The sequence below is a fragment of the Abramis brama genome, assembly GCF_963993115.1.
Source record: "Abramis brama genome assembly, chromosome: 16".
In the NCBI taxonomy this organism is placed as follows: domain Eukaryota; kingdom Metazoa; phylum Chordata; class Actinopteri; order Cypriniformes; family Leuciscidae; genus Abramis; species Abramis brama.
The window spans coordinates 23,947,479-23,966,521 of NC_139978.1; the positions used below are offsets into that span (position 1 = coordinate 23,947,479).

General features: G+C 36.4%; 2 protein-coding genes across 3 annotated transcripts; one reads left to right on the forward strand and one right to left on the reverse strand.

The window, feature by feature from the left end:
* Positions 1-659: 659 nt before the first annotated feature.
* On the forward strand, positions 660-1,902 carry lhfpl5b (LHFPL tetraspan subfamily member 5b; the record flags this gene model as incomplete). The annotated part of the gene is made up of 2 exons (XM_084138323.1): positions 660-1,077; positions 1,648-1,902. The coding sequence occupies 2 exons, from the start codon at positions 660-662 to the stop codon at positions 1,893-1,895; spliced, it is 666 nt and encodes a 221-aa protein (XP_083994449.1). The 3' UTR covers positions 1,896-1,902.
* Positions 1,903-3,380: 1,478 nt separating this feature from the next.
* Positions 3,381-19,028, reverse strand: srpk1a (SRSF protein kinase 1a). 2 transcript variants are annotated; one of them, XM_084086749.1, is made up of 16 exons: positions 18,959-19,028; positions 18,185-18,239; positions 17,051-17,184; positions 15,762-15,870; positions 15,582-15,669; positions 15,209-15,296; positions 14,842-14,948; positions 13,037-13,202; positions 12,782-12,807; positions 11,573-11,795; positions 11,070-11,414; positions 10,697-10,797; positions 9,353-9,460; positions 9,161-9,230; positions 5,628-5,720; positions 3,381-4,580 (listed from the first exon to the last, which is right to left on the reverse strand). In XM_084086749.1, the coding sequence occupies exons 1-16, from the start codon at positions 18,969-18,971 to the stop codon at positions 4,396-4,398; spliced, it is 1,911 nt and encodes a 636-aa protein (XP_083942875.1). In that variant the 5' UTR covers positions 18,972-19,028; the 3' UTR covers positions 3,381-4,395. The 2 variants fall into 2 exon arrangements, with proteins under 2 accessions (XP_083942875.1, XP_083942876.1); XM_084086750.1 differs by lacking the exon at positions 5,628-5,720 and adding an exon at positions 6,235-6,327.
* Positions 19,029-19,043: the final 15 nt, after the last annotated feature.

The window sequence follows — 19,043 nt, forward strand, 5'->3', positions numbered from 1 at the left end:
AAAAAAGCATTTAGCATGGTTTTCTCCCTGCTGTCCACCACGCTTTCTGTAGAGTAACCAAAGTATGTGGGGTGTCCACAAACATTTGGCCATGTAGTGTATTTTAATGGTTAAATAATTGATAATAAGGCCCTTATAGGATCGGGAGTGACATCAAGCACAGAGATATTAATAAAAGAGCCATACAGACACTGAACAAACTGACTGCATAATTTCGGCAAAAAAATAAATAATTCTGAGTAAAACTTTGTTTTAGTATAATAAAGCTGTCAATCTGGCAGACACAAAGTTGTGTTGCGTTGATTTGTGTGTTGAGTGCATCTTTTTACAAAAGATAAAGAGTTCATGTTGGGCCTAGAACACAATAGCTATTCTTTTACTGTGAAGTAACAAACATATCTGATTACAGAACAGGTTATTGTCGTCACCTTATTCCTCGACTGAATTTACCATTAATAATTTAAAAACTGACACCTTTGTTGGCAACAATATTGTTTCTGACACTGTTCTCAGCAGCCTTTGGACTTATAGGCTACAGTATGATAGAAGCTGTCAGTGCTACTGGATCCTGAAATAGATTCTCATCTAGTCTGGTTTTCTTCTTGAAAAAATATCTCCAGATTTCTAACCTCGCTAGATCAACGTAAATCGATCTAATAATGGCAAATGAGAAGATGCTTCCAGCCCAAGAGGCTGCCAAAATCTACCACACCAATTATGTGAGAAATGCCAGAGCCATCGGCGTCCTGTGGGCTGTTTTCACCTTATGCTTCGCCATCATTACTGTGGTGGTCTTCATTCAGCCCTATTGGATTGGTGACAGTGTTAACACCCCGCAGGCTGGATACTTTGGGCTTTTTCACTACTGTATTGGCAACCCCATCACCTCCGAATTGGTCTGTAAAGGAAGCGTGTTTGATTTTTCCTCGATCCCCTCTGGGGCTTTCAGGACTGCTATGTTTTTTGTTGGCACCTCAATGCTCCTTATCGTAGGAACCATCGTGTGCTTGGGTCTTTTCTTCTTCTGCAACTCCGCAAGTGTGTACAAGATATGCGCATGGATGCAAACATCTTCAGGTGGGCTAATAGTTTTCCACTTGGACTCGCTAATAAGTATAAATACAGTAGCCTAATACTGCTTTAAAAAAGCATTAAACAAACAAAACAAAAAAAAGATGAAATAATGTTTATTAATAGATTTTTTTAGGGTAGATATTCCCTGTGAGAGATAGATGCAAAGTCATTCAATGACATGTACTGTCTTAAAGGGATAGTTCACTCAAAAATGAAAAGTCCGTCATCATTTACTCACCTGCTTGAACCTCGTATATTTAGGTTCAGTAATTTCACTTTAATGACAATTAATAGGTCATTTTCATTGCCATTAAAGTGAAATAACTGAACATAAACATACAAGCTTGATAAAAATGATCATTCTAGAAGAAAATTTCAGATGGCAGTTAGAGGCTTTTGCATCTGAAGTCTTCATAATATAAAGCCAAACCAATTCCCTCACAGCGTCATTTTATAGCGAAAGATTATATATTGCGCCTAATTAATCAGAAAACTATTTTTCTATAAAAAGTAGGCCTATATAGGGAGAAGTTTGATTTTTTTTTTTTTTAACCTTTGCACTTGATGCTGTAGCTGTGCTGATGGTGATGGGTTGTATGATTTATCCGGACGGTTGGGATGCTCCGGAGGTAAAGCGAATGTGTGGCGAGCGGACGGGCAAGTACACACTGGGAAACTGCACCATTCGCTGGGCTTATATTCTAGGCATTATCAGCATCCTGGACTCAGCATTACTGGCACTGCTTGCTTTCACTCTGGGCAACCGGCAAGACAAACTGCTGCCAGACGACTTCGAGGTGGAGGGAGCAAACAACGGATGAGGTAAGAGAAGGAATGATTAATCAATAAGGAATTGATTTTTGAGATTAATTAGAATTATTTACTAAATATTTATCCTCGACTGTATTTAGGATGCTATCTGTAGAAATACAATACAAAATGCATAATTTTAGTAATGACAATGTTTCCATTTGTTTATAGGTAGAAACCTAAACCCAACAGGAGATCTGCAGTGGACATGGAACTGGACAATTCGTAGGCTACTAAAGCAAAACAAAATCATAAAATCTTTTAAATTAAATTAAATTCAAATGTATGTATATGCATAGGACTTTTCATAATAAATAGTATTGTTCTAAAGCAGCTTTGAATATTTTTAACCCCTTAACTGTCAGTCAGAGACCACAAAATGACATTTCCACTTTAAACTGTTATAAATCTTGAATACTTTGGGGCACTGACTTAAGTTTTGTCTGTTTTTAAAGGAGACACCTATTGTATATTATTGTTGAAAGTAACTTATAGAACTTATAGAAGTTTAGGTTTATGAAAATGTCAAAATATAATTTTTTATTTTATATAAAATATATATTTTACATTTACTTTAATACTGCAAGAACATCAAAACCATGAATCTGAACAAGTTATGTTCCTAATTTTAGTTTGATATCTCAAAAATAAAGATTTTGTTTGGGTGCAGTACAAAGCTTTTCCACTAGATGAGAACCATTTGACTCCATTGGTGAGCACCTCTTTTTTTCTCTCAAAAAACTTGGATGTTGTCTTTTGAACTCTTGGCATGAAAACAAAATGAGGTTTCTACCCATATTTCATTATTTTTCATTATTTATTTTTTTTTTTTTTTTGCGCACAAAAAGTAATCTCGTCGCTTGATAAACCTATGGTTGAGCTACTGTAGTCATTTGGACTATTTCAACGATGTCTTTACTAACTTTTCTGGGCCGGCAAGTTTCGATCCAGCACTCAGATTTCATCAAAATATCATACTTTGTGTTCCGAAGATGAACGAAAGTCTTAAGGGGTTGGAACAACATGAGGGCGAGTAATTACCGACAGAATTTTCATTTTTGGGTGAACTAACCCTTTAAATGCTAGAGAGACCAAATTTACAGTGTACCTTTAATAAATACACATTTTAGCTATAGCTGTAAATATGATCACAATCAAGATTTTTTTTTTTTTTTTTTCAGTCTTTAGAGAGCAGAATGAAAAGGTTATCAAGTAAAATTGTCTGAAAAGTACCATTTTCTTTAACCCCCAGCATCCCAGATTGAAAGTTCCTGGTTTATATTTTGTATTAAATGTTCTAAAATGAAATCAAATCAGGCACGTGCATTTGTTTTCCAGCACTCTTTTCCTTTTCCTCTTTTTTATTGTTTTGCACAAATACCCAAAAGGTTGGTGACAATTACAGTGAAAGGTAACCTGCATTTTATAGCATTTATATAACCTCCATTTTATAGCATTTCATTTTTTTTTTGAGAACATCAAGACAGACAAACAGGTACACCCATCTTTCAAATGCTTTATTAAAACACTTCTATCCAGCTAAATAATCTTAGCTTAGATGCAATAGTAGGATTTTCTTTTTAAAAACTGTACATGGCTGTAATATACAGATCAAGGCAAACTCTTTGGTACACATATATACAGACACACACGCATGCACATGCGCGCACACATAAACACATACGTACAACACACACTCAGACAATAAATGTTTCTTGTTTCTTCTTTTCTTTTCTTTTTTTCACAAATATAATTTTTTGGTGGCCCTTTGACAGTTACTCACGTTATGTGGAAGCTTCTTATACACAAAATGTATTGACCATGAGTGAGAAGACTTCAGCTCTTAAAAATCTAATCTGAGACGGACGAGATCAAAACCTACTGAACTAATAAACACACACAAAAGACACTTGTATAGTTGAGAGAGAAACACAGAAGTGTGGCGAGTCTTGACGCAGGACAGAATATCTTAATTTATACTCTACAGTCAACAGTCAAAAAGGTAAACCAAATAATTCCCTTTCCAGAAACCACTTTTTCTTTTTCTTTTTTCACTACAAGTAACAAAATGATCTCTTGTGCCTCGCACTGCAGTCCGAGCTGTCCGCACTCTGGAGGAGTGGACTGCATCTCAGGTGAGCACGGCAAAAAAACCAGACCCTTATCTCAATATTTTATAACTTAAAACTGAAAATTCCCCAGGTACCTAAACAGGCATTTCATAGGTCTACATTTCATCCTTTGCCAAGATAAAAGGGAAGGTAGAAAGATCACAGCAGGCGTGACCCTCACACAAAATATCTTAAGTCTGAAAGAGCAGGAAAAAAAAACGGCTAGAACAAAAACAGACAGGTTTACTATTCCTCTGGCGAACCCAGCAAAAGAAATCACTCAGATTAACCGAAGAAAAATAAGTATGCCGATATGCTCTATAAACTGGAAAGTGATCTGTTGCAGTCTCTTGAATTTAGGGAGAGTGCCTGGAGTATGTGCAGTGAGGTGAAGAGGCCACTAGAGGGCAAGCCAAGCGTGTCGCAGACAGTCGGCAGCAGTGGCTCTTTTCTCTGGCAGGAGCTCCAGCATAGGAAGCAGGAAATCAGCGAAGGTCTCGGCCTCCTCACGAGGCCACTCGTATTTATCCATCAGAACCTCCAGCAAACCCCACGGCTTCAGTTTAGTGATGTGCTTCAGGTCACCTACAGAAAGCACACAATTAAGAGTCCGGGCTTCCCATTCCATGCAGTTTAGCCCTATATTTTTTTTGTTTGTTTTTTATGTCTCGTAACGTTTATCATTAATAAACATGTTGCCCCATAAAATCAAAATTAAACCATTTTAAATTGATAATGTGATGCACTTCAAAGTGAAAATATATTCAACAAGAAAGAATGTTAAAAGTAGGTGACATTAGGAGGCAGAGCAAGTTAATACATTTTCATTGCAAATACTTTTTCTGGAATATTGTGCAATGATGAATTGCACAAAAAAAGAACAGGAATGTGCATTAAATTCAAACTTCGATTACATGCTGTCTGTAAAATGTATCTAAATCCAAATACACAAAATAAATAATTCATGAAGCGTTGTTTAGAAAGAGATACGCTACTGTTGAAAAGTCTGGGGTCACTAAGATTTAGTTATATTTTTTATTCAGCAAGGACCATTTTAAATAGAAATCTTCTGAACAATGTATGTTCTCTTGAACTTTTTATTCATCCAAAAATCAGGAAAATAGGAAATGTATAATGGTTTCCAAAAAATGGAATCAAATATACGTTTTCAGAATTGATCAAATAAAAATAAAAAATGTCTTGAGCACCAAATCAGCATATTAGAATGATTTCTGGAGGATCATGTAAAATGGAATGGATGCTGAAAATTGACAAGAATAAATTATATAAAAAAATAATATATATATATATATAAATAAAATCATTTCTTTTAAATTGTAACATTTCATAGTATTACTGATTTTACGGAATTTTAATCAAATAAAATGCAGCCTTGATGAGCACAAGAGACAAAAAAAAAGAAAGAATATATATATATATATATATATATATATATATATATATATATATATATATATATATATATATATATATATATATACATTTTACTGACCCCAAAACTTTAACAGTAGCGTACATTGCATACACATTTTAGTTTTGCAGTGCAAGTTAATAATCTGAAGTTAAAGCATCATGACTAGATATAAAAGTTATTCATAATGACCGTGTTACCTTTCTTGCCGAAAAACTCCTTGGAATATTTTCCGGTCAATACGAGTTTGCGTGGGACGGCCCCCAGCAGTTCAATGATCAAAGCAATGTGGTCTACCATCACACACAGAGTGTGTCGAGCAGGGAGGGGGGTGGTGAGGTGGAGGGGAGGACGAAACAATGGACAACTTGATCAGACAGTGTTAATACAGTCATTCACCCATCCTGAGAGAAGGGAGACGAGAGGGAAGGCAAGGAGACTCAGCCATGTCCTGACGGCACAGATAGCGGTCACACACACACACTGAAGAACTTCCAGATTAAAGATTGTAAGAAGAATTGGACTTGTCTGTTTTGTGGCTTCGGCTGCCTCTGGTAGAGCTTCAAGCGAAGTCATGCCACACTTCAGTGGCTTTGAAGCTACAACAGTTAGTCTGTTGTGCTGAGGGCCCACTTCTAAGAAGAGCCTCCTTGAGGACTACTGGACATGTGCTGAGGAAGACTAAGCCAAACCTTCAGAAAACTAGGTGTGACACAAGGCTGTGCTGTCAATGAAGCTGCTGGAATCTCCTGTCTTCCCTTCAAACCTCTCCCTCAGGGCAGGGCTCTACCTGACTGACAGGCGTACCTTTCCGGCTGAAATATTCCTGTGAAAATTTCCCGCTCAGAGCATAGTGACGGGGGATATGCCCCAAAAGCTCAATAATCAGAGCAAGGTGGTCTGAGAGAGTGAGGGAGAGAGAGAGAGAGAGAGAGAGAGAGAGAGAGAGAGGGAAGACAGAGACAGAAAGAGAACATGAACATGGAATGGGGACAAGCAGAAAGGACATGGACAGGATCCAAAAAAAGAAAAAGGACAAACTCAAGGCAAATTGACAGCGGGTCAGAATGACAGATTACAAGCTAAACAGGCTGTCTAACATCAGTGTCTCCAACTACAATAGAAATATTTGTTACATGGCTCTCTGAAATACTTGATTCTGATGGCATTTTGGCATCAAATATTTTTGCATTATGAACACTAAACTTCAGACACACTCTTCCTAAAGGGAATTTTAAAGGAACACGCCGACTTTTTGGGACTTTAGCTTATTCACCGTATCCCCCAGAGTTAGATAAGTCCATACATACCCTTTTCATCTCCGTGCGTGCCGTAACTCTCTCTGATGCACCCACTGCTAGCCTAGCTTAGCACAAAGACTGGAGGTAAATGGCTCCAGCTAGCATACTGATCCCAATAAGTGACAAAATAACGCCAACATTTTCCTATTTACATGTTGTGATTTGTATAGTCACAGCGTGTACAAATAACAAGGTCACATGAGACAGCCATCTGATCATCTAGGCTAGCGGTGGGTGCATCAGACAGAGTTACGGCACGCACGGAGATGAAAAGGGTATGTATGGACTTATCTAACTCTGGGGGATACGGTGAATAAGCTAAAGTCCCAAAAAGTCAGCGTGTTCCTTTAAATATTAAAATTCAGGTCAATGCCGAGAAGCCAATAAGTATTTACATGTTAAGCTAAATAAATATAGATAAATGGTTAATATTAAAATTGTACACTATTTTGTCTAAATAAAATATAAAACCCTAAAAACAAAAAGCAAAGGTTTAAGCATCACAACGTTATAGAGCATGGATTGATATCAATTGATATTTGCTTAAGGTTATATTTAAATATTATTATTATTGGTTTAATTATTATTATTACAAGATAATGGCTCATCAGGTTAATCTAAATGTAAAAATAGGGGAAATATGCATATGGAGTATGCATAATAAAAAAATACAACTTATTAGAGAAACTATAATATATATATATATATATATATATAATTGGACAAAATATTAATCCAATGTGAGACTACTCGTCTTAAAGAAAATCATAAAACTAAATAAAAATGTATAAAAGCTATGAAAACATTGCATTTTCATTAAAAAAAAACACCTGAAATATGACTATATTAACTGATGTGCTGTGAAGAGACAAATTATCACAGTTATAGCCACAGAGAAGGGCTGCTCGATAATCATGTGATTATTTTGGTTAATACTCAGGTCGTGATTATTTAATTGACTTTCCAAACATCATGTATTTATTAAAAAAAAAAAAAAGTAACTTGTCTTTTTAACAGTGGACTTCCTTGAACTTTAAACATAATTCAAATGAAAAACAAAATGTAAATGTGAATTTTAAAAAAATAAATGGGTAAAGGGGGCGACACTGATTTATAACACGAGAAAACGAGAGCATCATTGGGAAACAGAATGTGGCATAATAATTGCTTAATGTTAAATTATCTTTTTTTCATAATCGAAACCAAAATCATAATTGAAAATAAAATTGGATTGCCCAGCTCTACCACAGAAGTACAGCTAAGTGTCTCTCCTTCAGTTATACATAAACAGAACAAGAATGAGCCAGGGATGGAATGGTTACTGGAAAAACCATGAGACACACAGATATAAACAGGCAATGTTCTTTAAGCCTATCAGAAATAGAGAGGCGATTTAGGAAGGAACAGGAAGTAGTTCAAAGTATGATCTAATTCTGCACACTTGATATTTAGGAAAATCACATCAGCAGATTCAAGTGCAACCACAAGAGTAAGAAGTTAAGATTCTGCCAAACACCTTGCAGGTATACAAATACAGTAAGTAAACCACAACACACAATGAACTATCAAATGCTGTAGCCCATTAAATGACTCACTTTTGCAATCAACCTGAAATGTCACTTGATCAGATTAAGTAGAGTATTACTCTACTTACTATATCTCGTTACTTACATGTATTATCCTTAAAGCAGGAAACATATTGTGACTAAATACATGCAAATTCTGATCATGACTAACATAACTGACAAGGTGTGTTTAAACAGCCCAGTGCAAACACAATTAGATGACAAATTTCAGAATGCCCTAGAAACAACTGACTAAGCTTTAGTGATAATGGTAATAAATTAGGTTTAACGTGTGCAAATTATTCCCACACTCAATCAGTTTCTAAAGCATGCAAAATATGCATCTTTCTGTCTTAGTTTAGTAAGAGTATAAACTAAGAATAGAAGATCAGGAGGAACAAAGAAACATGGGTCAATAGCAGAGGCAGAAGTAGTGGGCGAAAGGTGGAGGAGGAGGAAGTCAATATAAAGAGGAAGTTAAAAGAAGAGGCCATTTTCATGCATTTTAACAGCAGGCTCTGGCTGTTAGTAGGGAAATAACCACAGGATTACAGCCCGTAAAGCACTGTAATGTCAATACATCTCAGTAAAGAAGAAAACAACTAAATCAATAATTAGGTATTTTAATTCCATTACATAGCGAGAAATTTATGTGACTTTCAGACAGTATATTGCCAGTCGTATCAAAACTGAAATCATTAGGCAAGTGTCTTATTGTAAGCATGCACAGGTATTTAATCAAGATACATTTTTATTACTGTACAACTTTCCTCAATAAGTCAAGTATTTTAAGTCATTTAATTTAATTCATAATTCTTGATAATATTTCAGACAGAAAATCGTAAATGTAAAGAAGCAATGCATTACCTTCATCTCTGGAGTAATCTTCACCAGAGTGAGGCTCAAACAAATAATCGCCAGTGGCCAATTCAAATGCCTGAAAAGAGAGAAAAAAACAATCCAACATCAAAGCCTGAATTGTTGTCAAATTGGTTTGCCTTTGCTCACCAGAGTATCTGTGGATGTATGACTGATGAAAGACCATGTGCAGTTTCTCACCATGCAGGCCGTGCTCCATACGTCAGCGGGTGTGCTGTACCCGGATCCTAGCAGCACCTCCAGGGAGCGGTACTGTCGGGTCTGAATGTCTTCAGTAAAGTGCTTGTGCTGAGGGACAGAAAGGTTCACACTAGTGTTGTAGTCAAGACCACCTAAACCGAGACCAAGACGAGACCAAGGCAGGTCGAGACTGAGTCAAGACCAAGACCAGACCAGCACTGCTTAAATAATCTAAAAGATCCATTTACTGCCTAAGAAATATCTTATATTTAATAAATAAATACAATTAGAATAAGACGACACTATACAGAACTGTTAACAATCAAATTAAATCTCTAACAGCAAAATCATTTTTTTGCACTGCAGAGGTAGGAAAGAAGCTGCATCTGAATTGGTACAAATACAACTGCATAAATAATGTTGAGATTAATGCTTTAAAAATAATAAAATAATAAAATCATGCTTGTGAAAATAGCTCTCTTGCTCTTGTGATATTGCTTGTTTAATTATATCATATGTTATAATATAAAAAGAATGATCTCATACAAGTATTTTGCAATCATATCTTAATTTATGTGGGCATTTCTATTAATTTTAGTGACATTTTGACACAATCCCTGACCCACCACAACAGTAATAAAATAAATCAAATTAGAAATGAGTTATTCCTGCATTTGTGGTTTAGACTAGTCTTGAGATAAAATCCAGAGTCCTCTTAGTTTGTGACCAAGACCAGACCGAGTACAAATGCGGCCGAGACAAAGACCCAAATAAACATACTCTAGCGCCTAAAATGTTAAAGTTGGTCTCTTATGTCTCTTATAAGTCTCTTAAGTCTCTTATGCTCACCAAGGCTGCATTTATTCGATAATACAGTAAAAACAGTAATATTGTGAATATTATTACAATTTAAAATAAATGTTTTCCATTTTAACATTTTAAAATGTAATTTATTCCTGTGATGGCTAAGCTTAAATTTTCAGCAGCCATTACTCCAATCTTCAGTGTCACATGATCTTTCAGAAATCATTTTAATATGCTGATTTGGTGTTCAAGAAATATTATTATTATTATCGGTGTTGAAAATAGTTGTGCTGCTTAATATAGAAATCATAAATATTTTTACTGTCATTTTCTGATCAATTTAACACACCCTTATTGAATAAAAGTAAGTAATAATTGCTTTAAAAAACAACCCTGTACTGACATCAAATGGTACATTTCATTATTTGAGATTTTATATTTATATATTATAGTACATACATTGTACATGTATACAATATCTGCGTTTTTATACATAAATGACTACAATAATGATTTCATCTGATTATTAAAGAGCCTTACCACCCAGCAGGCGTTGCCAAGGTCAGCAATCTTGACCTTGATCTGGTCAGAGTTGAGTGGATCCAGTGGATTGACCAATAGGCTTCCAGCTGACAACTTATCTGGGAAGTTGAAGAGAAGAAAGAGCCAATCAAACAACAGCCATGTGATCATTGTAGTGTGACAAAAATTCTCACTTTGTGTTTACCTAACAATAGTATTTTGGGTTGGGAATGACATGAGGGTATGTAAATAATGGCAATTAGAAAATTTGGTTTGAACTATCCCTTTAATACAAAAGTTGCCAGCATGTAAGGAGGGACATCTAAAGTAGAAAAAAAACAATAATATATTCTCTGAAAATCCTCACTAAAATACTAGAAAATACACTGACCATTCTTTAGCTTATCCTTGTTCTGTTCCCTGGCTCTGGTTCTAGTCTTTTGCTGATCTTGCTCCCCGGATGGAAGCTCTGCCTCCTCCAGCAGCTCTCGTCCTGAGGTGCCGTTACTATAGCTGGCCTGGTCCAGTTCCGGGGACTCTGCCCCATTACAGTACTCATACATGCTTTGAACTGTGTCCTCTGGGGCTGTGTTCGCATTATGGTCGTCCTGTAGAAGTTGGCCATGTTGCTGGTCACATTGATCGTCCTCCTCAGGCTGCCTTTGACTGGAGTGCATGCAGCCGTTACAGTTGAGCTCAAGTGACGCATCTGATGTTAGTCTCTCTCTGGTCTCCACTATTATGAGATGCAGAGAAATAGAAACATAACTGAGATGTGCTAATGGCAGCTGATTTGTACTTTTAATCAAAAGTCACAAAAATGATATTATAGCTTTTAACTATTTATTAACTCTGATAAATAGAACAAAATTGTTCATTCAAATAGAAACTAACTTATTGTGTTCTCAGTAGCAATATCCTGCAGTAATGCCTGTCGGAGTGGGGCGTAGGAGGGGGATTTGGGGGATTCTGGGTCATCCTCCTCCCCATCCTCCTCTCTGCCTTCAGGCCCAATCTCCATCTCCTCTAAGTCCATAATGCACTTCTCCAGGAGCTCCGCCTGACGCTTCTGCTTCTTCTTTAGCTTCTTTTTCTTGTTTTTCGACATTTTCGGTGCCTGAGGAAAAGGTGGGTAATCATGTTAATGCTAAAAAGCAAAAGCATCTTAACTAAAACACTCCAGCGGCCTGTTGCATGAAGTTTCAGAGTAGGTTTAGAGTCGACAAAACCATGCAAACTCAACCTGGTATAGCTTAGGTTCAGCGGGCTCACAACGCTCAATATAAACGTTCTCTGTCAACTAGGGATGGGTTTTTTTTTCCCCTAACCGACAGCAGAAGCTTGTTAACCAATCATAAACTGCTTACTGACAAGATTATGTGAAATTAGAATTAAATTAGAATGGATAAGAGTCCATTAAAAATAACAAAATTTCAGGGGTTTAGTTTTACATGTGCAAAAAGCAGCATACACAACAGAACATGAGGATTCATCACATCACGCACCAGCAGCGCTTGTGAACAGAGACAAACAGAATAAAATCATATATATGAGGGATAAATATGTGAAATATTTGTGTTATGCCAAGCACATTTTTGCAAATGTGTAGCATGTTGTTTTACGTTGATATTGGAACGCGAGGGAAGTAAAAAACAAAGATCTGTTGTGGAGTGAGGGAAACTGAAATAGCCTATAGCTATGTTTATAGTGTTTAAACTGTTTTTTTCTCTCAGAAACTCAAATTTAGTAAATCCTGTGATGGCAAAGCTGAATGTTCAGACTCATTACTCCAGTGTCACATGTTCCTTCAGAAATCATTTTAATATGATGACTTGGTACTAAAGAAACATTTCTTTTTATTATCACCAATGTTATGGCGCTTAATATTTTTTGTTGGATTATTTTATGAACAGCATTTATTACAAATATAAATCTTTTGTAGCATTATTAATGTCTTTAGTGCCTTTGCAAATCCACTTCAGGGAACTACAGAAAGAGTGAGACTGACTGGACTGGTTCTCTTTGTGACATTTTAAAATTACTTAAAAAAAATTCTCTGAAATGAAATGCATAGCGTGAAAATGCAAAAGAAGGATACCATACCTGTTTAGGTGCTGGGGCAGTGCTCACTGGAAGACAAAGACCAACACAAAACATTGTAACACAATGACAGTTTACAAAGCAAAGCAATTGTCATTTTAAGTGCAGTATGCTGGAGGGTAAGAAAGTAAACCAACAAGTTATGTTAAAGAGAGCAAGTGATCTACCTAAACAAAAATCTAGCGGGGAAACCTTGAAACCTTGTGATTCACTGTGTTTGTGTGTGTGTGTGGGTGTCAGAGACCAGAGTTGCCGTACCTGCTGACCCAGATGGAGGGGGAGCGCCTGCTTTCTGCCACTCAGTGGCCTCTGCAGCCAACCGCCTGATATATACCTCATCCACACTCATGAGAATGTTCTCTGGCTTTATGTCTGTGTGGATGATTTGACACTTGGTGTGCAGGTAATCCAGACCTTTAAGAACCTGAGAGATATCAAAAATACAGAGACTCTTTCAAACAAACATACTTGAGCAACACAACACAATTTTAATGCCAAAACTGAAGGAATCTAGCACTGAATAAATACAAATATTAAATTTTTATTATAATTATTGGTTATTCACAAATCACTTCTGATTTTTATTGAGAAACACTACAATTTAAAAGTTTGGGGTCAGTAAGACTTTTTAAAGGTTTTGAAAGACGTCTCTTATGCTCATCAAGGCTGCATTTTTTTTTTTTTTACCCTGTATGGCATGACTTTTTGTTTTTTTGGGGGAAAAAAATGTCACCCCATTTTTTGGGTGCTTGGGTGTCCCTGATAATATATCCATCATAAAATGTGTACCCCCCCCCACCCCCGATAATATATCCATCATAAAATGTGTCAACAACAACAACAACAACAATGAAACATAAATTATGACACATAATGCGCACTCTTTGAGTTTTCCGAACTTGTAAAAACAAACTTCCCAGGAGAACTTGAATGCACCATATGGTCCTCCTAACCCTATGATATTGCCTGAACAAAAGCGGTCTAACTGCACAGTGTTGCCCTGAGGCAACGAACAAAAAAACACAGTTTTAGTATATCTTTAAACAATCAAACATACTTATTTACATACTGATGCACATGCATATATTTTTTTATATAAAGTTATTTTAACTTAAACATGTTAAAAAGTGATATTTATCTTACTAATTGGTGGCACTGTGTACCATGTGGCTTTGCTTCATGAAAGGACTGCTCCACGCCCGAACAAAAGGTCACACCCACTTCAGCCCCTCATTTCATTGGTTTTCATTTATTCTAAATTGGAATCTTTCGTAATATTATAAATGATTTTAATGCCACTTTGATCAATTTAATGCATCCTTGCTGAATAAAATAATTAATTTCTTTAAAAAAATCTTACTGACCACAAACTTTTGAACAGTAGTGTACATTATCCCTTACTTCGTCCAAAAAGAGAAACTAAACATTTTCATTAATAAAACATTCTTAACTTTTAATAAAACCAAAACCCTAAAGCTGCGTAAATAGTAATAATTCATCTGTAACCAGAGTTTGAAATTAACACCCGTCAACCAGCCAAATGCGGGTAAAAATACACTGTGGCGGGTAACGCACACACTAGCCAATTCATAAATTATGTTCTATCACTTTGCATGACATCACTATCAGAGCCCTTCCACTAAAAGGAGCCTCAAACATTAGCAAAACAATGTGTAAAGAGTCCCACAAAGAGAGAACAATTTTGTTTTTATTTCCATTTTATTTTATCTGAATGTTATCTGCAAACATCTTAATATGACAGATTGACTGTCATAAAGCTGAAAGCAATACAATGAATCAGAATCAGATTGAATAATAAATATATTTAAATCTAAGCAGTGACTAGTGGAATTATGGTTTATTTCCGATATTTTTGTTTTGGCTAGGAGAAGTTCTGAATGGCCTGGTAACTTAAAAATGTAGTAGCCAAATTGGCCGGTGAGTGAAAAAGTTAATTTCAAACCCTGTCTGTAACCGATTCACTAAATCCAGGACAGCAGCTAATTAGTCAAACCGCAATTATGTGAACACTGATCTGACTGTGTAATTGTATGCTGTGTTACCTGTCGAATGATGCTCTTGACACAAGGCAGAGGTAAGCCTTGATAGTTGGACTTGATAATCCATTTAAGCAAGTGGTGCCCTAGAACTTCGAACACCATGCAGACATCTGAAAAGTCAAGTAAAGGTCTAACGCTTTTGTAACAGAACCTTGTTGTTAGGAATAAATGAAGAAGTTCTACCTGAAATAAAAGGATCTCAGAACACCTTCTCTTAGCATAATTGCTAACTGTTTCAAAGTCAGCATTCACAAGTGCCCTTGTAAAATAATTTGGGGTATCTTAAAATAGCACGAGACACCTGCTTGAAGACTTCTTGACCCATTTCTCTCTCTCTTACACACACAACATTCTTCATATTCAAGGATACGAGTCCCATTGACCCCTGAGATCTTGAAGTCATCCAGTAGCTGCACAACCATCTCTCTGTTTGGATCATCAGGGTCTGTATTTCTGACCTAAAAACAATAAATATATGATAGATAGATAGATAGATAGATAGATAGATAGATAGATAGATAGATAGATAGATAGATAGATAGATAGATAGATAGATAGATAGATAGATAGATAGATAGATGCTCTTGGTTTAGTAATAAATCTAAATATGCTTTCCTAAAATAAAAGCAAAAAAAAAATTCAGGCTATATTTTTTTAATCTTTGTTTCGTTCTTTTTTTATTTTCTTGATTATTTAAAGCATTTGTGATTATTTAAAGCACAGTGGTTTATCGGGATACTTACAGATCTGAGTAGCTTTATTTCATCCAGAGCTGTTTCAGTGTAATGCTCTGCACTCTTTACCACCTTCATTGCAACAAACCGCTTCCCTCTGAGGAAGAAAAAAGAAAAATAGTGTCATGCATATGCGATTTCAGCACATTTGAATGTGTCTTATGTCCTTCGAAATGACAAAGCTCTTACTGGATGTCCCAGGCCAGCCACACAGTGGAGAAATGTCCCCATCCCAGCTTCCGGATCACATGGTATTTACCATTGAATAGGTCTCCTATTTTCACATGGTGATAGCCTCCTAACCAAAGAAGAAAAGTAATCCTTCAGCTGGTATTTAGAAAGCTCATCAATTGTCCTTTAAGCAGCATTCACACTGTCAGCGACAAAACGACATGATCCCATTTGTTTTAACGGAGAGCTGGAGATTTCCAGCGACACAGTAGCCGCATTTCCATTGCAGTTTTGCAAAATATTCCTTTCTGGAACTGCCTGAAAAACCAATTCAACGTGTTTCCATTGGCCGTATTTTCAATTCGCAATTTCAATTTGCGCAATTTCAAGGGTAATGGAAACGCGGCTAGTGACCGTTGACGACAGGATGTAGGCATGTCCAGCGATGCAACAAAACTGAGATATGTTTAACTTCATGCAAATGAAAAGCGACTTTCAGGAGCGACAACCAATAGGAGTGAAATCAGTCTAGCGCATGTGATCCGTCACTACATCCCGTAGAGGATATTGTCGGCGGCAAGATGGAGAACTTACTATTTCTCGTTCATCTCTTATATTAAGGATTTTATGTACTGATTCCATTTATATTTAGTCTTTTCCATTAAAAAAATGTTGTTTTTAGCTGCAAGAAAACTGATTCGGTGTCTACCACATGGAATAACATCTGTGAATGTCATTTAGAAATATTACTAGGCAACCAGTAGTGGGAAGGCCGCTTCAGAGCTGCTTTGATTGTCATTTTGTTAGGGATTGATTATGAGCAATCCAATTACAGAATGCTTAGACCAAAAATAGAAACTAGAACCTGACCAGACTATTGACATTTTAAAATAAGTAGATCATTAATAAAGCTAAAAATTATAAAATAATAAAGTGAAAAATAATAACATCACTTCCGTCTTGTATTAAATACAAAAAAAAACAAAAAACAAAAAAAAATAGATATCATACAGATAACAGAAACATCCCACCATACAGGCATAAACACAGATATACAGGAATAATGACATTCCTGTATTTACAGTACATTTCTTTTGCAGTTTACAGTAGTTATGTGTTGCACTTCTAGGAAGAAAGAGTTTGGCCAACAGATACAACAGGAAAAAACAACAAGTGTGAAACAAGTAATTGACACTTGTCTATTTTTACTGTCTGGGACTGCGCTGTAATTTCAGCAAGTCTCATCTACAATAATCAAGCAGTAACTTCTGAAGTCAAAATGGGACGTATAAATCCGTGTCTCCCACCTTTGCAATAGTCATTGGGATCTTCTTGCTCTTCATCATCAGAGCCTAGGATTTCCTCATCGGGCTCAGCTTGTATCTGGGTCTCTGTAGGAGGCTGCTGCTGTTGTGATGCCCCGCGTGGAGGATGTGCTGGCCTGAGGGATGATAGAACATTTTATTTAGGTCAATGGACACGCATTACAGTACAGTCTATATAGGGCGGTCCTCTTACATTATAGACTCTTTGATGCTGATTTTACATGGTATGTTCAGACAATCGTTTCAGCATGTGATTTACATTTCTGATACATTACAATCAAAAGGACCTGCATAAAAACTACATTTTACTACCTAAAAACACCTACATTTATTGAACTGAAGTCACCTGAATAATGCAACTATATAATATTCTGTAGAGCTGCTTTATTGGTGAAACAGAAATTGTAATCATAACTAAAACTGGTCAATCCTGATTAAACAATTTTGTGATGTTGTTGGTTTTTCTGTTTGCTATTGTAAAGCTGCTTTAAAACACTGTATTGCAAGAAACATTATATAAAAAAACCTGCCTCGATAAAAACACTCTTATTTTTAAACCAAGATCAGTCATCTGAATATAAATCCAAAAGGCACCATGCGGACACAGCCAGTGTTTTGTTTTCTAGTGAATAAGCTCTTTTGTTACATATAATGTTGATACAATATTAGTAAAAGGTCTGCCAGTGTTAGGAAGCATTTCACTGACTGCATCTATCCATGTTTGGTTTAACCTTTGCAAGAATAACACCAATGTCAACATCATCACAAAAACTTAAGTGAAAGAAAATGCAACTTGATACTGCGCATGCCAAAAAGATGACTTAATTCTGCCGAAATGTTAAGCGTTATTGTCATTTGAACACGGTTCAACAATTAACACTAATCAGAGCAAAGTCAGCAAACTCAGGATGACTCATTCTATACTACAAGTAGTGCATGTAATCACACTTCTAAACAGTGGTTTAAGAGCACACTATGCAACTTTTAGGACCTAATAAAGATTTTTATAAGGTCTCTATGGACAGAATTGTGGTCTATTTTGTGGTTCCTAATATCTTAATGGAATATATAACTTTCCTTGTGCATGAACCAGTGTACACACAGCACAAAACTCACTTCTTGGTCGACTTCTTGGCTTTGGCCCTTTTCTTCCTCGCCTGAAGTGCCAGAACTGGTGTGACAAATGAGATGACATGAGAAAACATTAGATGACAATGAAACCATTTATAAAAATCACTTAAACTCAGAAAGCTCAATGGCAGCCAAACATAGCCTGACAATAATACAGGAGACACACAAGACCGCTGATGTTGATCTTATGTAATGCACATAAACAATACACAGCTGGGTGGGTGTTTACATTGTGACAGGAACTGAACTTTAAATAGTCGCAAGACGTGGATCTTTAATAACGTGAATGTTTTATCAGTTTTAATAGCAGCAGGAACAAAGATGCAAAAACTGAAGGCTGAAAGAAATAAATTCCTGAAGTTTCCACGACAGCAAAAAAAAAAAAAAAAAAAAAAAAAACAGCTTTCAACTCTCATCCAGCTGATATGCGCACGCGCCTACTCATACGGGTAACGTCTATCTAAAACCAAAGAAAAGTAAAATCGCTCAAGTGAAGGCGATACAACCCAACCATAAAACATGCCTCTGAGGCGTGATTAAAATAAATTCAGCTCACTTCAGCTGCAGACTGAGCGGCTAAATGCTAACGCTAAAGACACCAACCCATGCGTCCAAAGAACGGGCAAATTGCGCATTTATGCTTTAATATTGCACTACTAATTTGAGTCAGATTGTAAGTTAGTCACCTTGCCTCATGCATAAACGTTATAGCTCAAAATAAGGCAAATATTATTCAGAGAAAGTGAAGGAAGAGATTACCTTTTCTCTCCATGTTGGCCCCTTCAGTCGGCGGCTTGGGTGGCCCTGCGCATGCGCGCGCCCCCGGACACGCGCATCTTGACTC

Bases quoted from the DNA above. Each gene is read 5' to 3' on its own strand.
- srpk1a (XM_084086749.1), bottom strand. The intron at 15,670-15,761 runs GTAAGAGCTTTG...TTTCTTCCTCAG, and splicing joins TGGCTGGCCTGGGACATCCA to AGGGAAGCGGTTTGTTGCAA. The intron at 12,808-13,036 runs GTACGGCAACTC...TTTGTCTTCCAG, and splicing joins CCCTCCATCTGGGTCAGCAG to TGAGCACTGCCCCAGCACCT.